Genomic DNA, 22,206 nt, shown 5'->3' with positions numbered 1-22,206 from the left:
ACAGTCCAGGACTGTCTGTGTGGGACTGCACACATCTCACACAACACTCATCTCAAAGTTTGTTCGGTGCATCATGCAGTTATTGTTGCCTACATGTATGCACACAACTCAGGGGCACTCACAATAGGCAATTGACCCCTACTGGTAGCGCTGTGTTATAGATATAGGAGATGAACTAGTTAGCGTCATATATCAAAAAGTATAAAAGCTATGATTTTAGTACTTGCGCTATGTTTCAATTACTTATTCTTTTCAAAATTTCTGAATTTTGAACCCGGTACATGCTTCAATAACGAGGGACCATACATTTTTATGAGAAAGAAATCCTACCATCTATATCCAAACTCCCGTGTTATTCCAATGCACATTTTGCTTCACCGGGCCGCCCTGGCTTGGTCGCATTTGGAAGAGGGGTGTCACGTACTGCATATCTCGGTTTAATCTCCACTAAGCGGGTTTATGGTTGGAAAGGTCACGGTGAATTTGCCGTGGACATAACTGCACTATGGTTTTAACAAGCGATTTGTTATGAACTAAATGACACGGGTATTGCTTCAGCTGGCTTCGCCGCTAAAAATATCAGAATAAAACCATTTTTTTGACATTAACACCTACAAATGGAATAACCTATCAAAAATAACACCTTTTTTTGTCTATGATTAATATTAATGGGATATCAAATGAAGTCGAACCATGAAACAAAAAAAATCCTATAAACCCCATTTTTTGACATGCAAACCTCCAAACGCATAACATAACAAAATCTGTGAACTTGTAGTCCTACTGTATATGGCATATTGGATGGCCTAGTGGAAAGTTAGCCCATATTTGCAAGACTATCCTTGCCTTCAAGGTAAAACAAACATACTCATGTTACCCTCTGGCCATGGGCTGGCCCGGTGTCAGATCTTACTCAGGGAAAGATGACATTCCAATATGCGCCTTTAAAAGAAATAGTCGGTACTTCCTTTTTCTTCAATAAATAAATATTAATTGGAGATCAAATCAAGTAAATCCTTGCGAAAAAATCCGGATAAAAGAACTTTTCCGGCAGTGTAACCTCCAAAACTCATAACGTAACAAAAAATTAGAACCACTCGAATTTGTTCTTTCTTCGATAAATATTAACCGGAGGTCAAGTCATAACAATATATGCGAAAAAATCCGGATAAAAGAGCTTTTCCAACAGTGTAACCTCCAAAACGCATAAAAAAATGTAAAAAGCCTAATACGTAACAAAAACTTAGACCCACACGAATTTTTTTCTTTCGATAAATATTAACAGGAAGTCAAGTCATGTCCATATATGCGAAAAAATCCGGATAAAAGAGCTTTTCCGACAGTGTAACCACCAATACGCATAAAAAATGTATAGAGCCCAATATGTAACAACAAATTAGAACCACTCGATTTGTTTTTCTTTCTTCGATAAATATCAACCGGAGGTCAAGTCATGTCCATATATGCAAAACACAATCCGGATAAAAGAGCTTTTCCGACAGTGTAACCGCCAAAACGCATAACGTAACAAAAAATTAGACCCACTCGAATTTTTTTCTTTCTTCGATAAAAATTAACTGGAGGTCAGGTCATATCCATATATGCGGAAAAAATCCGGATTAAAGAGCTTTTCCGATAGTGTAACCTCCAAAACGCATCAAAAATGTAAAGAGCCCTATACGTAACAAAAAATAGACCCACTCGAATGTTTTTCTTTCTTCGATAAATATTAACCGGAGGTAAAGTCATGTCCATATATGCGAAACAAATCCGGATAAAAGAGCTTTACCGACAGTGTAACCTCCAAAACGCATAAAAAATGTAAAGAGCCCAATACGTAACAAAAAAATTAGACCCCCCCGAGGTCTTTCCATTCTCCAACGAATAGTCACTGGAGGTCAGGTCATGTCCATATATGCGAAAAAATCCCGATAAAAGAGCTTTCCGACAGTGTAACCTCCAAAACACACAAAAAAAATGTATAGAGCCCAATACGTAACAAAAAAATTAGACCCACTAGAATTGTTTTCTTTCTTCGATAAATATTAACCGGAGGTCAAGTCATATCCATATATGAGAAAAATCCGGATAAAAGAGCTTTACCGACAGTGTAACCTCCAAAACGCATAAAAAATGCAAAGAGCCCAATACGTAACAAAAAATTAGACCCACTCGAAGTTTTTTCTTTCTTCGATAAATATTAACTGGAGGTCAGGTCATGTCCATGCGAAAACATCCCGATGAAAGAGCTTTTCCAACAGTGTAACCTCTAAAACGCATAAAAAATGTATACAGCCCAATACGTAACAAAAAATTAGAACCACTCGATTTTTTTTCTTTCTTCAATAAATATTAACCGGTGGTCAAGTCATGTCCATATATGCGAAAAAAATCGGATAGAAGAGCTTTTCCGACAGTGTAACCTCCAAAACGCATAAAATGTATAGAGCCCAATACGTAACAAAAAATTAGACCCACTCGAATTCTTTTCTTTCTTCGATAAATATTAAATGGAGGTCAGGTCATGTCCATATATGCGAAAAAATCCGGATAAAAGAGCTTTACCGACAGTGTAACCTCCAAAACACATAAAAAATGTATAGAGCCCAATACGTAGCAAAAAATTAGACCCACTCGAATTGTTTTCTTTCTTCGATAAATATTAAATGGAGGTCAGGTCATGTCCATATATGCGAAAAAATCCGGATAGAAGAGCTTTTCCGACAGTGTAACCTCCAAAACGCATGAAAAATGTATAGAGCCCAATACGTAACAAAAAAAATCCAGCCGAAAAACACTGACAAATATTTTGTTCTAAAAATACTCAAAATGACTCTAGAAAGAGTCACAAATGACTCAAAATGAGTTACTGGGTCAATATAAAGTAATTCTATAACAAAAACACGCACTAATAACCATAATTTGCTTTAAAAATAACCAGAGCCCAATACGTAACAAGAAAAATTCTATGTCTAAAGAAAAACACTGTCAAATTTTTTTTTTTTAGATTCAAAATGACTCAAAATGAGTTACTGAGTCAATATAAAGTAATTCTATAACAAAAACATGCACCTAATAACCATGGTGGAAGCTCTATAGTCCGACGGTTCTTTATTCCGACGGTTCTTTAGTCCGAAGGTTCTTTAATCCGACGGTTCTTTATTACGAAAGTTCTTTATTCCGACGGTTCTTTATTTCGAAGGTTCTATAGCCCGAATTTTAAAAAGGTTCACTAATCCGAATATTAAAGAGGTTCTTTAATCCGAATTTTAAAAATGGTTCTCTAGTCCGAATATGAAAATAGGCTCTATAGTCCGAATTTTAAAAAAAGGTTCTCTAGTCCGAATATAGAAATAGGTTCTATAATCCGAATTTAAAAAAGGTTCTCTAGTCCGAAATTTCAAAACGGTTCTATAGTCCGAAACGGATACCGTGTTCTTTAGTCCGAATTGGTAAACGGGTTCTATAGTCCGAATTTTATTTTTATCATTTGTTTCAGTGTCAAATTATCAATTGTTAAATACAAATCCGCTGAAGTTCAACATGGTTGGTTTCTCTGGATATTTTCCGTACGTACATTGACGTTCATCTTTATTCTGGTGACATTTTCTTCTTTTTTATCCGTTTTTCTTTCCATTATAATATTAATATACTAGTAATACTCTACGATGTATTCGAGCATTGTCGAGTTCCAATTTTCATAGCGCCATCCCGCCATGTAAATGCTGCGGCTTTTTTGAAACATTAAATCAAATTTAGTCATTCCCACAAATTACAGAATAGTTAAAGTTTACCATAAACTCTGCTTTAGTATTATCTAGCTAGAGGGCGCAGTAAATGTTAAAAAAAAAAAAAATCGGACTATAGAACCTTTTTACTGATTCGGACTAAAGAACACGGTATCCGTTTCGGACTAGAGAACCCTTTTTTGAATTCGGATTATAGAGCCTATTTCTATATTCGGACTATGGAACCCTTTTAAAATTCTGACTATAGAGCCTATTTCTATATTCGGACTATAGAACCCCTTTTTAAATTCGAACTATAGAGCCTATTTTCATATTCGGACTAGAGAACCGCTTTTAAAATTCGGACTATAGAACCTTCGAAATAAAGAACCGTCGGAATAAAGAACCTCTTTTCAATTTTTTTTCGGACTAGAGAACCTCTTTTTAAAATTCGAACTAGCGAATGCTATGAACACATGTTCGGACTAGCGAACCTTCGTACTAAAGAACCTTCGGATTATAGAACCTTCGGATTATAGAGCAGTCCCCATAACCATAATCAGCTTTGTTCTAGAATTATTCAAAATGACTCAAAATGAGTTACTGGGTCAATATAAAGTAACTTTATAGCAAACAAAAAATGCAACTAATCACCACAATAACCAGAGACCAATACGTAACATAAAAATTCTAAGTCTAGAGAAAAAACACTGTCAACATTTTTTTTCTAGAAAGACTCAAAATGACTCAAAAGGATTTACTGAGTCAATATAAAGTAATTCTATAACAAAAACATGCACCTAAAACCCATAATTTGCTTTAAAAATAACCAGAGCCCAATACGTAACAAAAAAATTCTAAGTCTAGAGAGAAAAACACTGTCAAAAATTTTTTTTCTAGAAAGAATCAAAATGACTCAAAAGGATTTACTGAGTCAATATAAAGTAATTCTATATCAAAAACATGCACCTAAAACCCATAATTTGCTTTAAAAATAACCAGAGCCCAATACGTAACAAAAAAATTCTAAGTCTAGAGAAAAAATACTGTCAAATTTTTTTTCTAGAAAGACTCAAAATGACTCAAAAGGATTTACTGAGTCAATATAAAGTAATTCTATAACAAAAACATGCATTTAATCATGATAATGTCCTTTTAAAATAACCAGAGGCCAATACGTAACAAATAAATTCCAAGTCTAGAGATAAAACACTGTCAAATATTTTGTTCTAGAAAGACTCAAAATGAGTTACTGGGTCAATATAAAGTACTTCTATAAAAACACATGCACATAATATCCATAATTTGCTTGAAAAACAACCGGAGCCCAATACGTAACAAAAAAATGTATAGAGCCCAATACGTAACAAAAACCACTACAGAGGGAGGGAGGATGAATAAAGTAATTTTAATCAAATTTTAGTTTTGTTACGTATTGGGCGGGATGAATTATTTTTTGCCACTTTTTGTTCTAGGTAGAAGAGGTTGAGCCCAATACGTATCAAATTGATACGTACTGGGATTTTGTTACGTATTGGGCTCTTACAGCCGTGCCGCGGCTGTGTCTTGTATCGTACGAAAACTTTCTGTCGAGCTTTACATTTGCTCTAGCACTCACATCCTTGCACCGATTTTGACCCAACTTGGTCACAACCATCATTGACCATGCTCCTACATGTCACATGAAATTCGTGGGGTCAAAGGTCACAGGGGTCAAAAACATGATTTCAATTCAAAATGCTACTTCTCCCACAAATTTCGCAGGACAGTAACGCCAATTGCACACATGCATTGTTATTACCCAGTGTCTATAAATCATACACAGATTTGAGGTCAAAGGTCATTAAGGGGATACTTCCGGTATAAAACCTAATTCCTTCAAAAAAATTTATAAGATAAGAAAAACATAGGAGAGTGATGGTATGTTCACACGTGAATTGTGTTTACCCAATGTATATGTGGTATTTTTTTATTTGGGGTCAAAGGTTACTAAGGGGTCACTTCCGGTACAAAACGAAATACCTTCAAAAAGTTTTAGAAAAACATAGCACACTGACGATTTATTCACACATGAATTGATGTTACCTAGTGTACACGTGGTATTTTTTTCGGGTGGGTCAAAGGTCATTAAGGGGTCACTTTCGATGTCTGACCGAATACCTTCAAAATACTTCTTCAAAGGTTCTTTCGATAGTATCGATCAATACCTAAAATGTATAATCGGCCTTTCGTTTTGTTGCTAGCTCTTTTCATTAAAGCGCTCGTTTATGTTGCATCAAGTAAATAATTCTGAGATCCGTATAAATTGTAACAATTTTAGCTCAATGACTTTTTTTAAAGAACTATTTTACGGGTTACACAATTTGGACTCGGAAGATTACGGTGATAAACTCCTTTCCCGGGACTCATTATCACCGCTTCTTCACTATGCTGTTCACAGCTAAAACATATAAATCATGCATGTGAACGTTGATTCACTTTCCCACGCCTGATGACCATTGGATGAACCCTTACACTACATAATGCGCACGTTTCACAAAGCACAACCGCTGGCAGTTATGTTTACAATGATCAGATTGTTTAAACTCATCTTTCCATTTTTTTGCGTAAAACATCTTCATGCCAATAACTAAAGAGGGTCATCCTCAAGCGTTTACCATGTAAAAGGTCATTTTGGGGCGATTTACACCGTGCATAGTGCAGTTTTGTCCACGACAAATTCACCGTGACCTTTTCAGCCTGTACACAAGTAGTCTTGAGATGGGTTCAGTGTGAGCATGCAGATTGGGGTTGGATCGAGAATGAGTTGAGTAAGTGCTGTGTTAGATTCAGCAGTTAGTGTCCAGCTACCCGGATACAGACTTTCGCATTGAGCTTACAGCTACTTGACAAAGGGGTATCTCTGTTTGTGAATTAGGGCTGTGCAGCAAATAAGAAAGTGATCTCTGGTTTCAGCCTCTTTTTTACACAGCAGGCAAGTTGGGTCAATGTTGAATTGGTTACATTTGGCACGATTGCCCTGCAGGTTGTAAGTACCAGTCAGTAGTTTTGTCTTGATGGAAGCTCTGTACGCATCTCTCTGGTTACATTCCACATTTTCCCATGTTGGGTGGGTTACACCGATGCCGCAGTATGCAGTGTTGAGATATTTCAGAGAGGACTTTCTCATGGCTCTATTTCTCAACTTGTCATTCCAGAATGTAGTTACTGCAGAATGGGTCTCATTCTTCCACATTGCTTTTCATGGAGGACTGATGATCAAGTCGTGTGCACTTGGGAGATCATATGAAGTAGTTTGTTCACACATATGAACCAGCTCTTTGATTTCAGGTCTTTCATTGCCAGTTGTCTTTCAGCAATCTCCCACTCAATAGATTGACCGGTTATAGTCATCAGGAACAGTGTAAGCTGATTAAGCTCAATTTTGGCTTCAACTGCAAGTGCACCAAGAAGAAGGTATACAGCTTCATCGGCAGTTTTCTCTGGCAGATATTGTATTTGCTTCAATATCTTCTTCTGGAAAGTTGTCAGTAGGCCTACTTTCAAATCAGCCAATGTTAGGTTCATGATTTCCATTCCATAGAGATAGCGTGGTTCCACATAAGTGTGAATCAGTTTCCACGATATCTTGATTACCCAATCTCTATAAATCATACACATATTTGAGGTCAAATGTCATTAAGGCGTCACTTCCGGTATAAAACCAAATTCCTTCAAAAAATTGTATTAACATAGGAGAGTGACGGTATGTGCACACATGAATTATGTTTACCTATTGTATATGCGGTAGTTTTTTATTTGGGGTCAAAAGTCATTAAGGGGTCACTTCCGGTCCAAGACGAAAAAATTCAAAATGTCCCTTCTGTCACAAATAACATTGCAAAGTGATACTATGGTTTTCGTAGATTTTGGGATCAAAGGTCATTAAGGGGTCACAACACGGCTGTGTTTGTGGTCTTAGACCACAGCTAAGTCTAGTTACACAGCTTTTTTCTTACAGTCTTTTTTCTTACAGGTTCTTTACACAGCCGTGACGTTAGTCACGGCTGTGTCTGTTTTCTTACAGGATCTTCTTCTTTCTTCTTTCTTCTTCTGCCGACCATTACATTTGCTCTAGCATTTACATGCATTCATCGATTTTGACCTAACTTGGTCACTATCATCACTGACCAGGCCCCTACATGTCACATGAATTTCGTGGGGTCAAAGGTCACGTAGGGGTCACTGAGGTCAAAAACGTGATTTCAACTCAAAATGCTACTTCTCCCACAAATTTCACAGGACAGTAACGCCACTTACACACATGCATTGTTATTACCCAGTGTCTATAAATCATACACAGATTTGAGGTCAAATGTCATCAAAGGGTCACTTCCGGTATAAAACCAAATTCCTTCAAAAAATTTTATTAGCTAAGAAAAAGATAGGAGAGTGACGGTATGTGCACACATGAATTATTTTAACCTAATGTATATGTGGTATTTTTTTATTTGGGGTCAAAGATCATTAAGGGGTCACTTCCGGTATAAAACGAAATACCTACAAAATGCTACTTCTATCATAAATTACATAGGACGGTGACGCAACTTGCACACATGCATTGCTATTACCCAGTGTCTATGAATCATACACAGATTTGAGGTCAAAGGTCATTAAGGGGTCACATCCGGTATAAAACCAAATTCCTTCAAACATTTTTATCAGCTAAGAAAAACATAGGAGGATGACGGTATATGCACACATGAATTATATTTACCTAATGTATATGAGATATTTTTTGATTGGGTCAAAGGTCATTAAGGGGTCACTTCCGGTATAAAACCAAATATCTTCAAACAATTTTATAAGCTAAGAAAAACACAGGAGAGTGACGGTATGTGCACACATGAATTATGTTTACCTAATGTATATGTGGTATTTTTTATTTGGGGTCAAAGGTCATTAAAGGGTCACTTCCGGTCCAAGACGAAAAACATTCAAAATGTCCCTTCTGTCACATATAACATGGCAGAGTGATACTATGTGCACACATGCATTGACATAAGCCAATGCCTATGAGGTTTTCGTAGATTTTGGGTTCAAAGGTCATTAAGGGGTTACAACACGGCTGTGTTCGTGGTCTTAGACCACAGCTAATTTCTGTTAGTGGTGTCATGGTATGTAAATTTAGTGTCCTCCAGTCCAACTCTAGCATTGAAATCACCCATCACTATCAAGAGGTTATGAGCTGGGATGGATTCAATGGCTCTCCTCATACTATCGTAGTGATTCTCTACTGTGTCTTCATCAGCTACGTTAGTTGGGCAATATGTAACGATGACAGTTGTTGCTGGGTTACCCTGGAAGTTTGCAATGAGAATTCTGCTGTTGTGTGATCTCACACTGGCAAGTGAATTTTTAGCATTTTTGTTCAGTAGGATTCCAACCCCTCCAACTGCAGCTCCCGCATCGTTCTTAGTTGCTGATGTTGTAATCAGTGTCCTGCCCAGTATGTTTTCGTATTTAATTGGTTCATCGTGAATAATACGATGCTCTTGTATCCCCAATACTTCCACATTGTACTCAATGAGATTAAAAACTAGTACCTCTCTACACTGCTGTTCTCTTATTGTCCGTACATTCATGGTGGAGATTGAAATGACGTTCTTGCAATTTACAAGGTTTCTCCTCCTGCAGGCATCTTCATCAGACTTGTCCCTTCCATCAGGATTTCGAGGCAAGGCGTCATGTGATCTTTGCAAATCGATGTCTGCACCAAGAGATGTTTAGACTGAATTAGGGACTTTAACCCTAGTGTAGTTTTGGTTCGCCATCATAGTTTTTCGATTGCTGCTATAGCTGTGGTCGCAACTCCTACGGCTAGCTTTGTTAACAGAGTTTTCCTCTCCGCTTGTCCAGGTTTTTAAATTTTTAAAATCAACGAAATGTATGTCAAGTTATGCAAAGAAATGTTTTGTAATTTTAGGGGAAGTTATTTTTTGTGAACCCTTTATATATATATATATCCTTACCTTTTCTCATTGAAGCTGTTTGTCAAATTGGATGGCATTATAGCCAAGGAAATTGCTACATATATGTTTCTAGTATTACAAGATCATGGTCTGGTGCTGAAACGTACTGCAGTAGGGTGTATGGAGCTAATCTTGTGAGCATCCATTCTTCTGAAGAACAGAGCTTTGTCAAAGAGCTTATTACTGAATCAGCTTTGGTAAGTTTCATTCTCTTCAAATTGATGACGTACAGAGTATACAGAAATGTATACAGTTAGGTTTTATATAACTCAATTACATCTAGAACAAAAGTGCTTTCCAAATAAATGAACACACACAATATTGACAATGACTTTTGGGAAATTGGTAATTGACATTTCAAGAGAACTATCCATTAACAATCTCCTGAAAAGGTATCGTGTAATTTCTTCGTGCTCTGCTTTTCGCGTTACCCATCATCAGTAAATAACAGTACGAATTATCTATCCAAATGATCCTGTCCGAATATAGGAATGCCAGACTGACTTTTAGTTAGAATATTTTTAACCGTTTTTGATTGAATGTTCAGCAAAGGATGGTATTTCAAGCTGACATGGCTGATATGATGGTGGAAATATTTCCATCGATCTCTCTCTAAATGGTCTATATTTTTCACAGTGAAAACAGCCTAGACTTATTTCCAAAAATAAATCACGCTTTCAAATGTAGATTGACTTGTTCGACTTCTCTGCTCGCGAATATTGCACAGCGAAATTTAAAAACATCTTTTGTATAATTTGATCAAGGTAACTTCAAACCTGAATTCCTGCGGTCAGACGATTATATAACAAAATTAAATGAAAACTAAAACGGCTTTCTACAAATTTTAAGTTTCTAACAAAGGGTACAGGCAAAGGTATTGGTAATGACGTCAGTCAAGAGCTTAGGCAGGATAATAGGAAACCACGTGATCAAAACCAAACCAATACTAAATTATTATGTTAAACAATCGATTGTAAAAAAAAAATCAGGGAAATAAGCTCTTATTATATGCAAATGAAAGAACAGATGACATATTTAAGTAAGCTACACCATTTCAAATAATAAAGCCAATATAAACACTTCCAACCACATGTTGATTCCTCAGATTGATTCTGATTGATTCACTGAATAATAATCCCAATTCCCCAATTATCCGAACAGAATTACCCGTAATTACCCGTCAGGAATTTTTATGAGGCGGGATTAGGGTCAAAATTCGAAGAGCATACGGTCGAAGCTCGTCCTCGGTAAGTTGAGAATCATTCAGTGAATCAATCAGAGATCGTACGAGCTACGACCGTATGCTCTTGATTCCGAACTTACCTTGGACGACCGTATGCTCTTGATTTTGAACTTACCTTGGAAGACCCGCGAGCTACGACCGTATGTTGTTGATTCCTATTTACCGAGGGCGAGCTACCACCGTATGTTAATTGTTGATTCCAAACTTACCGAGGTATGTTGTTGATTCCGAACTTACCGAGGGCGAGCTACGACCGTATGTTGTTGATTCCAAACTTACCGAGGACGAGCTACTACGACCGTATGTTCTTAATTCTGAAGTTAATGAGGATGAGCTACGACCGTATGCTGTTGATTCCCTAATCCCGCCTCTTAGCCGACTAATAGCATAGTACGATCAGAAACGACAAAGAAACTGTACATACAGACTTGACATTTAATATGGAATTTTTTTTTTGTTGAAACATTCTAAGACTGGTCTGGAAGTGGTCTGCATAAACCGCACCGGGCTAAATATTAATTGGGGTGTGTCGGGAGATGGTGTAAATTAATTGTTTAACAGAAAATGTGCTTTCCATTAGTTTACATTATGGCGCTCATAATGCAGTGAATTGACTTAAAATGCGGATTTAAGGAGACTGAATTTGATTTTTGTGGGGGGTAAAATTCTGAATTTGAGCAACTTTTTTCTGATATTATCAAATTCATTGAGATTTGAGGCGATATTTACTGAACCTATATACCAATAAGTGTTCGTCAGAACTGAAATGCACTTGTAACCTACCAGTTTTGAAAGTGTGGGGAGCTTTAAAAATATGGCCCTTTAAAGTGGTACGCACTCAGGAAGTTTAAATGGTACCCTGGGGCCAAATGTTATAAACTTACTGTGTGCAAACAAACAGCGTGAGTTCATTGGACGGTTCAAGAATCCGCACAGTTGATTTTTGTTACCGTAAGTTTATAACATTTGACTCCAGGGGGACATTCAAACGTTCTGAGTACGTACCACTTTTAAGAGCCCTGTTTTAAGCTCCTCCCTTGTTCAAAAAATTGGTACATTGCAAGTGTATTTCAGCTGTGATGAATGCCAATTGTTTGATTAGAGAATAAACGATAGGAATTTTTATTTTGCCTATCCTCTACCGTGTGATAGACGACAGGCAGGTCCAATATTTATTCTCATTCTTAGTCAGTTAAATACTATTTTAATAACTGTAAACAATTTTTTAAAGCAAAAACTAAGTTACCGTCATAAAAACTCCCCTAATTATAAAATGAACGAAACTTGTTTACAACTTCACGTATTCTGTTGCGAGTACTGCTAGCGCGTCGCGTATTCCGCACTAGTCTACGCATTACAGCGCAATACATACGCGCACCTCTACAAGCGTGTAAGGCACTATCAAGACGCATGATGACGTGGGGTTGTCTACGGCCTGATAAACGGCACCCGAAATCTTGCGATTGTCCAATCAAAAATGTGTCTACGAACTAGACCACTCCCACTGACTAAGAATGAAGTTTAAGAAATATCACCTCAAACAACTATGAATTTGATAATAACAGCACAATGACGTTGCAAAAGGTCCGAAATTGTGTCCCCCACAAAGCTAAAATTCAGCCTCCCTAAATCCGCCATTTTAGGCAGATCTGTTACATTAAGAGCACTATAATGTAAACTTATGGAAACACATTTTCTATCAAACAACTATTTTACACCATCTCCCGACACACACCAATTAATATATAGCCCGTGCGGTTTATGCAGACTCCGTCCAGGCCAGTCTTTGAATTTTGCGAAAGAAATATTCCATATTCAATGTCAAGTCTGTATAAGAAAATATCATCATTACATTTTTACGATTATAACATGCTGTGATGTGACCCATTAACTTTAAAAGTGTTTATTTGTAACTTGATCTTTTATTTGACTTTGTTTTTTGCAGACGTGGATAGGTTTAAATGATAGGACTACTGAAGATAGCTTCAAGTGGAGTGATGGCACTCAAAATGACTACAATTACTGGAACCCTGGCGAACCAAACAATGCCCATGATACTGAAGATTGTGTTGCAGTCTTAACTAATTCAGCCTCAATGAAATGGAATGACGTTTCCTGCACTTTAGATAAAAGATTTGTTTGCAAAAAGTAATGGCTTATTGTCTGTAATAAATGTTATTTGCATATTTGTCACATCAAATAATAACCAGAATGTTCAAATTATTTTTTTGCTGAACCATGAAATGGTCCTATCCTATATTAGTCATTCTCCTTTTATTCCTTACTCAGCCACCTTCTGGACATAAATGGATATATCTCGAACTGACAAGACGTTATGACCCCTAGTGGGATACATGAAAATACTTAAAACGCCCCACCCCCTCCTGAGTGGTGTCAAATGAAAGAGGCAAACTAATGAAAAAAATAAATAAACATCATTCTCCTACCGGGTGTGAGAACCCTCATATATAAGACCCGGGTCATTATTTATACGGTCCTTTTCATATCTCATAATGACAAGAAGGCATAACACCCCTCCCATGAAAGGGCAAATCTAAGGACATGTACATGACATGTATTTGAAAATAAATTGCTACTTGGTAGTTTGAGGCAAGATTTTAAAGCTTATATATGTGACAAACATCTGATGTGGGTAAGTGTGGTTTCTAAATGAATAGTTAGCAAGGGTCGGTAAGAACCTCTCCATGTACACAATCAATTGTCCAATAATTTCATGTAAATATCTGCAAATCATGTCAAATTTGCTTTATTTGGCAGAGGTACAGTAATTATAACACTGTCCATTATAGGCTATGGAGGCATTTCAACAGTACCCTTATTTGATTGGAAAATGTCAAACCTTTACACAGAGGTCAAGCTCAAAATTGCTCAAACTTGTTAAAAACACAATCAAAGTTTACAAATGGCTGCCATTGGATTTAGCTCCTTTTGGAACAAAAATAATAATTTCCTTTTATAATATGTATTATTCTCTTCTTCGCATGTGGGACAATGTGGGAGGTCAATGTTATAACTATTCTAGCGGTCCAATGTTATTAGATTGGCAAGGATACTGCTACTCTTAGGAATATCTTCAAATGAATTTTACACAAAGCAGTCATTTTGAAAACATCAAGTGAATCACAAAAACACAGATTCAAAGGAACCAAGTTCCAAAGTATAGGTGCACAAGCATAGAAGGCCTGTCGCCAAATGAACAAGAAGTCCAAGGAATAGAAAGAAGACGCTTATCCGATGATCTAAGGTCATGTTATGGATTATTCACTGATATAAGAAGCTGCCATGTTATAAAGTGCTTTCCAGGTGCGAAGAAGGAGTTTGAAATGAATGCGATACTGAATTGGTAACCAATGCAGACGTTGTAAGACGGGTGAAATATGGTCAAATTTTCTAGTCCTCGTGAGCATGCATGCAGCAGCATTTTGAGCCTGTTGAAGCTTATTGAGTTTGTCGTTCAGTGATTCCATACAGTAAAGCATTACCATTGTCAAGATGTGCGGTGATGTGATGTGACTAAGGTGTTATGTGGACAAGGGTAGCAATAACATCATCGAGCACTTTGAGAATTTCATTAATGTTTCTAATCTAAAAATAAGTTGAATTGCACATAATTATGTTTTAATGTGGTCGTCCATTGATAGAATGTTGTCAGATACATTTCCTAGATTGCGAGCTTGAATGTTGGTAGAATCAATTTGAAGAGAGTTGGAGCGAAGATTTGATTGATTATATTTGCGAACGTGAAGAAAAGCCATCAAAAGCACTATCCAGATCAAAAGATAAATAAACCTGTGTATCATCGGCATACATGTGAACTTGTAATCCATGCTTGCGGGCGATGTTAGCTATTAGATACGAATAAAATATGGTGAAGAATTGAGGGCATAATACAGAGTCTTGGGAGACACCGAAGAGGGGTGGAATGAACGATGCCAAATAACCATTGTTGTTGAGAGCCTGCTATCAAATAAGAACAGCACCTCTTCTATTGTTTGCACAAAACAAGATCCATATCTTCTATTACACAATTCTTATTCAGTAGATGTGTCTTGTCACGAATCTAATTTGGAAAATTTTCAGCTAACCAACGCGAAATAAGAACGCGGTTCAGCGGCTTTGACGGTTTCGTTCATTTAAAACAACGGGGATGTCGCTGACCATTCCAGCCCCAGTGCCCCACATCATATCATAAATCATTTAACAACAACTCAGGGACTTTGCAGCTTCAAGAGAGCACACCCTAGACACTCCACAATTGACCTTCGCAAACAGGATCAGCTCCCCGAGTTTCGTACTGGTTACAGCGAGACAATTAGCAGGAAGTTCCTTGTCCAGGGGAATTTCAAGCTAACTCAATTTTCCACGAGAGCATACTAAACCACCGCCAGGATTAGAACCCGCAACCTATTGCACCATAGTTGAACGCTTTATCGATTGAGCTAACTTGACTGCTAACATTAATATATTTAGCTTAGTTTTGTGAATGTTGTCATTTATTTTGTTATAAACATCTCAAAAAAAGTAACTGAGCCCCCTTAAATGACCATTATTCAAAAACGGGTAATTGTATTACAAATCTGTAAAATGCGTTGGAAGCAGAATTTATTTCTGCACATTTTGACACCTCATTTGTAGCAATTGACTAAATATTGACGTCACAGCGTACATTTAAATCAATGTAGCCCAAGATTTGAAAGTTGCAGTAATAAGTTCTATTGATTTTACATTCAGTGTAATGGAAGGAAATCTGTGTAATGATATCTAAGTGTTTTTGTATTGTAAAAATTTTCAAATCTTTCAAATCTGGACCTCACTACATTAAATTGGCCAGTGTTTTATTGTTTTCGGGGCTATGGTATCAAATGAGGTGTCAAAATGTGCAGAAATAAATTTTGCTTCCAACGCATTTTACAGATTTGAATAAGGGCCATTATTTAAGGGGGGTTAGTTACTTTTTTTGAGATGTTTATATTAGGTAGCTATACACATTATAAATTCTCTTCAACATATTATATCGATCACATAAAAGTGGTGACCGAATTGATTTTTCTTTATGAAGAAAACTCATATTTTTCTCATATCTCAAATAAATAGGAATACCGATATGTCCGTTCTAGAAAATATGAATACAAAAGTGAAAGCACCCCATCCTCTTGTTATATACCATCCGTACTGTTCTATGGGCCACGTCTCAATATCCCAACCGCTGGACATTCACACACCACAATAATAATGTTTTTGTTATAACACTGTATCAAATTAAATCTAGTTTTAACACAATTGGAATCATATTTTAGTAACATGTTTCCATAGGTATCACCTACCCTTAAAAAATTAATTTATGTAATACAATATACTGAATTAATTGAAACATAGATTATTTCTTGAGAAACTGTCTGGTACGGTTATTTATTTGTGGGTTTTGAAAGCGTTAACATTATTAGTATGTGCAATGTTGATCATGTGATGAAACGGCGTAGGGAATTAGTATTTACCTTAATATCACTCGCTTTGAAATAATAATAATGAAAATTAATGAAATGATTTGTCAAGGGGAGTTTAACCACCTGGTCACTGACTGAACCTTTAATGTTTTTAATATTCAGAGACCGTATTGATAATTGGTTTATAGCAAAGTATCACAATAAATCTAGTTAGCATTACAAAGCAAAAGTGTTGGTTAGTTTTATTAATGTCTCCTTCAAGCTGAGTGAAATCCGTAACATCTACTCAAACCTCAAAAGCTTAATCATTTCAGAGCTACCCTTTTCTCACAGATTCACAGATTATCTATTGTGTTTTTTTTTTTCAAAGCGATTTACCCCGACCCCTATCTACCACACCACTCTTCGCCATACATAAATTCGCCCAGTCCCATTTCCCAAATATGAAATTTAAAAAAAAGAAGTGAATTTCAGTTTGGCAGAGGTGGGCCTCGAACCCACGCCGCACCTGCATACAGAATCTCCAAGTCAAGCGCGCTAATCCATTGGACCACATGAGTTGTTGGAAGCCATATTGAATTTTAAACATATAGATTATAGGTGTAACCGGTACGACGCCGTGTTACTAAGGGGAAAATAAAATCAATGTTAAACCAAAGTATCGACAATGAATTTATTTACACGCTGTTGAGCCGTGGAATTATTCGCGTTACACTTCTAGTTTATTCTAAACGAATAAGTTTTAATACAATGTTGTCATCAAAGAAAACAATTGAACATGTTGAACAATATTATACAGCCTGTCTCAAAAAAAATTGTGCAAGTAAAAAGCGCCCTCTGTGGCAATTAGAAAATACCGTTGTGACATAATGCTCAAGGGCATAGTCTTAGCTCTCAAATGCCGTTTAGTCTGTTCAATTTGCTTGTTTTAATCTCGAGATATGCTTACTTAACAACGAAAGGGTAAAATCACAATTGTGTCACTGTTACTAGGGAAGAGGGCTGTACATGTAAATCAATGATAGCATCAAGTTTATCAAGAGTTCCTTCGTGAAATCAAAAGAATGCATCAATTACACAACAATACAAAATTGTTTTTAATGTTTTATCATGATGAATGAAAAATGATTCTCTTTTTCCACGACAAATTAAACGATAAATAAATATTTTACATTTTGCTGTAAAATTAAATACATGTGCATGTCAATGATTTTACCATGGTAAATACTGTTCTCTTTGTCATTCAAGATATGTTAAAAGACAAACAAATATTGCACACTTATAGGTTAATGAACTTTGACAAGTTCATGAAATTTGACAAATTAATGAAATTAGACAAAATAATGCACGCGCGCTGGTGTTGATGCGTCTAATACAGTGTGGGCCAAAAAGAACTTTACCCAATTTAAAACGTTCATATCTCAAAATTGGAAAGTCTGCTTCAAATTGTTTTCACCTCTTCGTAAAGAACATTTTCTTAAGAGTATTTGGTGAAAAACTACCCAAATGTATTAAATTAAAAACGTGACGCTAGTTTTAAATGAAAGGGTCAAAATTAACTTTGTCCACAAGAAGACCTACTAGCTGTCGCATCGCATCATTTGCAAACACGAGTTCGATAGAGAATGAGAACCACTCAGTAAACGCACAAGTTTGTTCAGCAGTTTTATATAACACAATGAAATAAATCAAACATAAGCAATTTAAATGTCAAGCTACGATATTTCGTCATGATATGCAGCTTTCTTGCTGCAAAGATATAAGAACAAATATGCGCAAAGCAATTGTAACCTCAGACCTCATTTTTGTAATTTTTTGTCAAATGTTATCTACAAGAAAGTTATTGCACTTATTGCGTTCGTGGTATGTTCGGCAAATTGTTGCGTCGATAACTGACTCTGGGGTAGTGGGGTTAGCGGCAAGTTCCATCTGTACCGGTGCAATATTTGCAGCTGAACGGCCAGTTCTTGGACGTCCGCTCCGTGCTTTGCATCTATTCATCACACTTCAGAGGTTATGAAAGTTGTTCGTAAGTAGAGTTATGGTAGGTTTCAGCGGGACTCTTAACGTTCGGGAAACGAATCCGAAATTGACGCTGCACTTCCAAAAAGCATTCTGTTCTTAAGTATACCTCTACCATAAAAGTCCTCTCTTGTGTTGTGAATTGCCTTATCGTGACACCTTGCAAACCTATTTAGAAATAAGCCACGCAGTCACAAAATGCACGAAGACTAAAAATTGCGCCAAATGAAACCTTTGTAATTGTATAATTATTATGTTAATTGTTGGTCAATGACGGGAGTGAAGTCATTGAAGTAAATGGGGATTAAAATCGATTGTATTTTCTCGAGTACATGACAAGTAAATGGGGATTAAAATCGATTGTATTTTCTTTCATGCATGTAAAACAATCATCACTTTTCAAAGACAAGCCACACGTGTTTACTAATTACATGTATGCCTAACGCATATGTGTGCCTTACTCTTAGCAATCGGACAAATCCCATTGAATTACGTGTGGACAAAGTGATTTTTGACCCTCGGACGTAAAACTAACACCATTTTGTTAATTTAGCTCCTTTTGCTTTTATTTCTTCATCACAAACTTTTAGAAAGATATACATTTAGAATATGTAACAATATTATGAATAGCTCTTCTACAATTCGAGCAACCACCCTCTGAAATTGGGTAAAGTTGTTTTTGGCCCACACTGTACAAGAGCCCCGAAGGGGGATTGCATTAGACGCATCAATATCAGCTATCATTAATTTACATGTACATCCCTATTCCCTAGTAAAAGTGATGAAAGTTTCTTGTTATGCTGATGATATGTGTTTATTTTTAAATGGAGTCAATGATGTTATATGTGTATCGGCTTATATCTTTTACCTGATGCGTCACTGTGTAAATTCAGCGACTGGATCGCCTTTACGTCACTGCGTCTTTTCGGCGATGAGTTATACCAGCTAAGTTTTACTGTTATCTCATTAATTGATTTTAAATTTCGGTAATGTATATTTGTAATGTATTTGTGACCCATATCACATCGAAACAGACCACTTCGCGGCTAGCTTCATTGGCAGATAACAATGAAAGAATATGGAAAAATATAAAGAAAATAAAAAAGAATTCTGAGCTTGTTTTGCCTCATAAAACATTTTTACTGTATCGGATTTCAACAAGTAAGGTGTCATTTTCTTGTTATGCTGATGATATGTGTTTATTTTTAAATGGAGTCAATGATGTTACATGTGTATTGCAAGTACTAAGGGATTATCAATCTCTCTGGAGTTCAAAAGTTAATTACCATAAAACGGAAGCCATGTGGTTGGGATATATGCGTAATAGTATGACAAAACCAGGGGATGTTCAATGGACACATATTGTTAAGGGATCTGGAATGAGCGTTTTGAGCGTTTCGACAGTATTTTTTATGGAACATGAGAGAACCTCAGACGTATCGAATTGCATTTTGAATACGAAGCATGTCTTTCTGATATCAAATAATTTTAATTTTTGAAAATCACGATATAATACAAATTTTATGACAAATTATAAAAATTTGATATTTTTCAAATTTTTGATATATAACAGTCCTCGAAGTAAATTTTAGAAATCTAATGATATATTCTTAAAGTGTATGTAGCTGGGAGGAAAAGCCGACGATCAATTGAAAAATTTGACCTTTCATATTGAAGATATGGATTTTGTCCCAAAACGACCTAATTTTTTTTGGTGGTTTGGGGAAAAAAATCCATATCTTCAATACGAAAGGTCAAAATTTTCAATTGATCGTCGGCTTTTCATCCCACCTACATACATGTTAAGTATAAATCATCAGATTTATAAAGTTTACTTCGAGTACTGTTAAATATCAAAATATCAATTTTAATGATTTGCCATAAAATGTGTATTACATTGCGAATTTCAAAAATCAATATTATTTGATATCAGAATGACATTCTTCGTATTCAGAATGCAATTCGATATGTCTGATGTGATCTAATGTCCTACAATAAATACTGTCCAAAGGTTCATACCCCATCCTTTAAGGTGTTGGGCATTTATTTTACGTATGATGATAATGCAATGGTTAATTTGAATTACAATGAGAAACTTAAGTCTCTTACGAAATGTTTGAATATGTGGAGAATGAGGGATCTTACTGTTGTGGGAAAAATTGTTATCGTGAAAACATTTGGGTTATCTAAATTTTTGTACACTTCGTCCATGATCGGAATGCCAAATAAAAAGAAGGTGAATGAAATTATTTATCAGTTCATTTGGAATGGTCCAGACAAGATAAAACGCTCTGTAAGTTGTAGAAAGTTGAATGAAGGTGGATTGAATATGGTCGATTTAAAATCAAGGGTCAATACTCAATCTGTTATGTGGCTCAACCGTTTGGTGATGCCAAATGAGGCTGGCTGGTAATTATATCCTTTTATCTTAATTGAATAAATTTGGGGGACAAAATATTCTCAATTGTAGTTACGATCCCAAACCATTATTTGGTATACTTCCTCCATTTTATTTTCAGTGTTTTTTATTGTGGTCTAACCTTAATTCAAATAACCCAAAAAGTGCTAAAGAGGTGTGTCAACAAGTTATTTGGAATAATAGATTTATTCTCATTGGAAATCAGTCTGTTTATTATGCAACATTTGAGGAAGCAGGTTTCCACACAATATATGATTTCTTTGATGTTAATGGTCACATAAAGAAGCCTGACTTACTTGGTGGGTACAACTTTAGCGGCATTGATATTATTAAGTGGTATGGTCTTATTGATGCAATCCCTAAACATTGGCGTGATATGATCCGAAATGAAGGTATTTTTAGACCTAATAATATTGATGAGGGCTTAACCCTATCAAATGGCACAACACCAATACCACTTATCAAATTAAGATCTAAATATATTTATTCTTGTTTCATTGATGATATCAAGAAGGAACCAGTAAGTCAGTCTTCTTTGAAAAGAGTATACAATCTTTCTGACAGGGAGTGTTGTAAAATTTTTATTTTGCCATTCAAACCATTCAAAACTACGCTTAATTCAAAATTGAGGTGGTTTCAGTATAGAATTATCCACAACAGCCTTCCAACAAACGCCTGGCTTTTTAAGATTAATTTGAAGGATTTTGATGTATGTACGTTCTGTCATAAAGAAAGGGAAACCATTACACACATTTTTGCATATTGTGAAGTTGTTAATTTATTGTGGCAAACAGTTAAGGAATATTTTGATGTGATACCTGACCTTACATCTTTTATTTAATTACATGGTCTTATTGATACAGACTTGGAGGATTCTTTAATAACTTCCCTTTTTCTTCTTTTGATATTTGGGGAGGTTGTTTTTATAGAGATAATAATTTAGGCCTAGGCCTAGGGCCTACAACAAAAAACATTGATGTTTCAAGTTTGTCAAGGTGTACCAACTACCAATAATTGTTCTTCCTACATTTACTAGAATATAGACCCATTAATAAAATCAGAGAAGATGATAAAATGTTAACCCGTACTTGCTGCATAACATGTTACAACTTCGGAATGATTTGGCAAAATTTTGGATAAACCGACGTCAAAGCCTTGGATATCGTGGCTACCACCGCCTGAACCGGTAAAACTAACCATGTAAATGCCCTCTGTAGTCCATTAAAAATTGAATATATTTCACACACTACTTTTAATGATTTAGCCTACATGCTGCCCTCTGCTTCTCTACATATCCCTTACACAGACAATCGCATCT

The 22,206-nt window shown here is 36.0% G+C and overlaps 1 protein-coding gene across 1 annotated transcript in view; it reads left to right on the top strand.

Annotated features, from left to right (window-relative positions):
* The window catches only part of LOC140145203 (neurocan core protein-like), a 41,406-nt gene extending 27,794 nt beyond the window's left edge, over positions 1-13,612 (top strand). Inside the window, exons 4-5 of the mRNA XM_072166975.1 lie at positions 9,755-9,936; positions 12,928-13,612. Of these exons, the coding sequence (XP_072023076.1) occupies positions 9,755-9,936; positions 12,928-13,134 (389 nt within the window). The 3' untranslated portion in view covers positions 13,135-13,612. The remainder of the gene's footprint in view (positions 1-9,754; positions 9,937-12,927) is intronic.
* Positions 13,613-22,206: the final 8,594 nt, after the last annotated feature.

The sequence above is a fragment of the Amphiura filiformis genome, unplaced genomic scaffold, assembly GCF_039555335.1.
Source record: "Amphiura filiformis unplaced genomic scaffold, Afil_fr2py scaffold_171, whole genome shotgun sequence".
NCBI lineage: Eukaryota > Metazoa > Echinodermata > Ophiuroidea > Amphilepidida > Amphiuridae > Amphiura > Amphiura filiformis.
The sequence above is the reverse complement of the archived record's forward strand: the minus strand, read 5'-3'. Positions and strand labels throughout refer to the sequence as shown.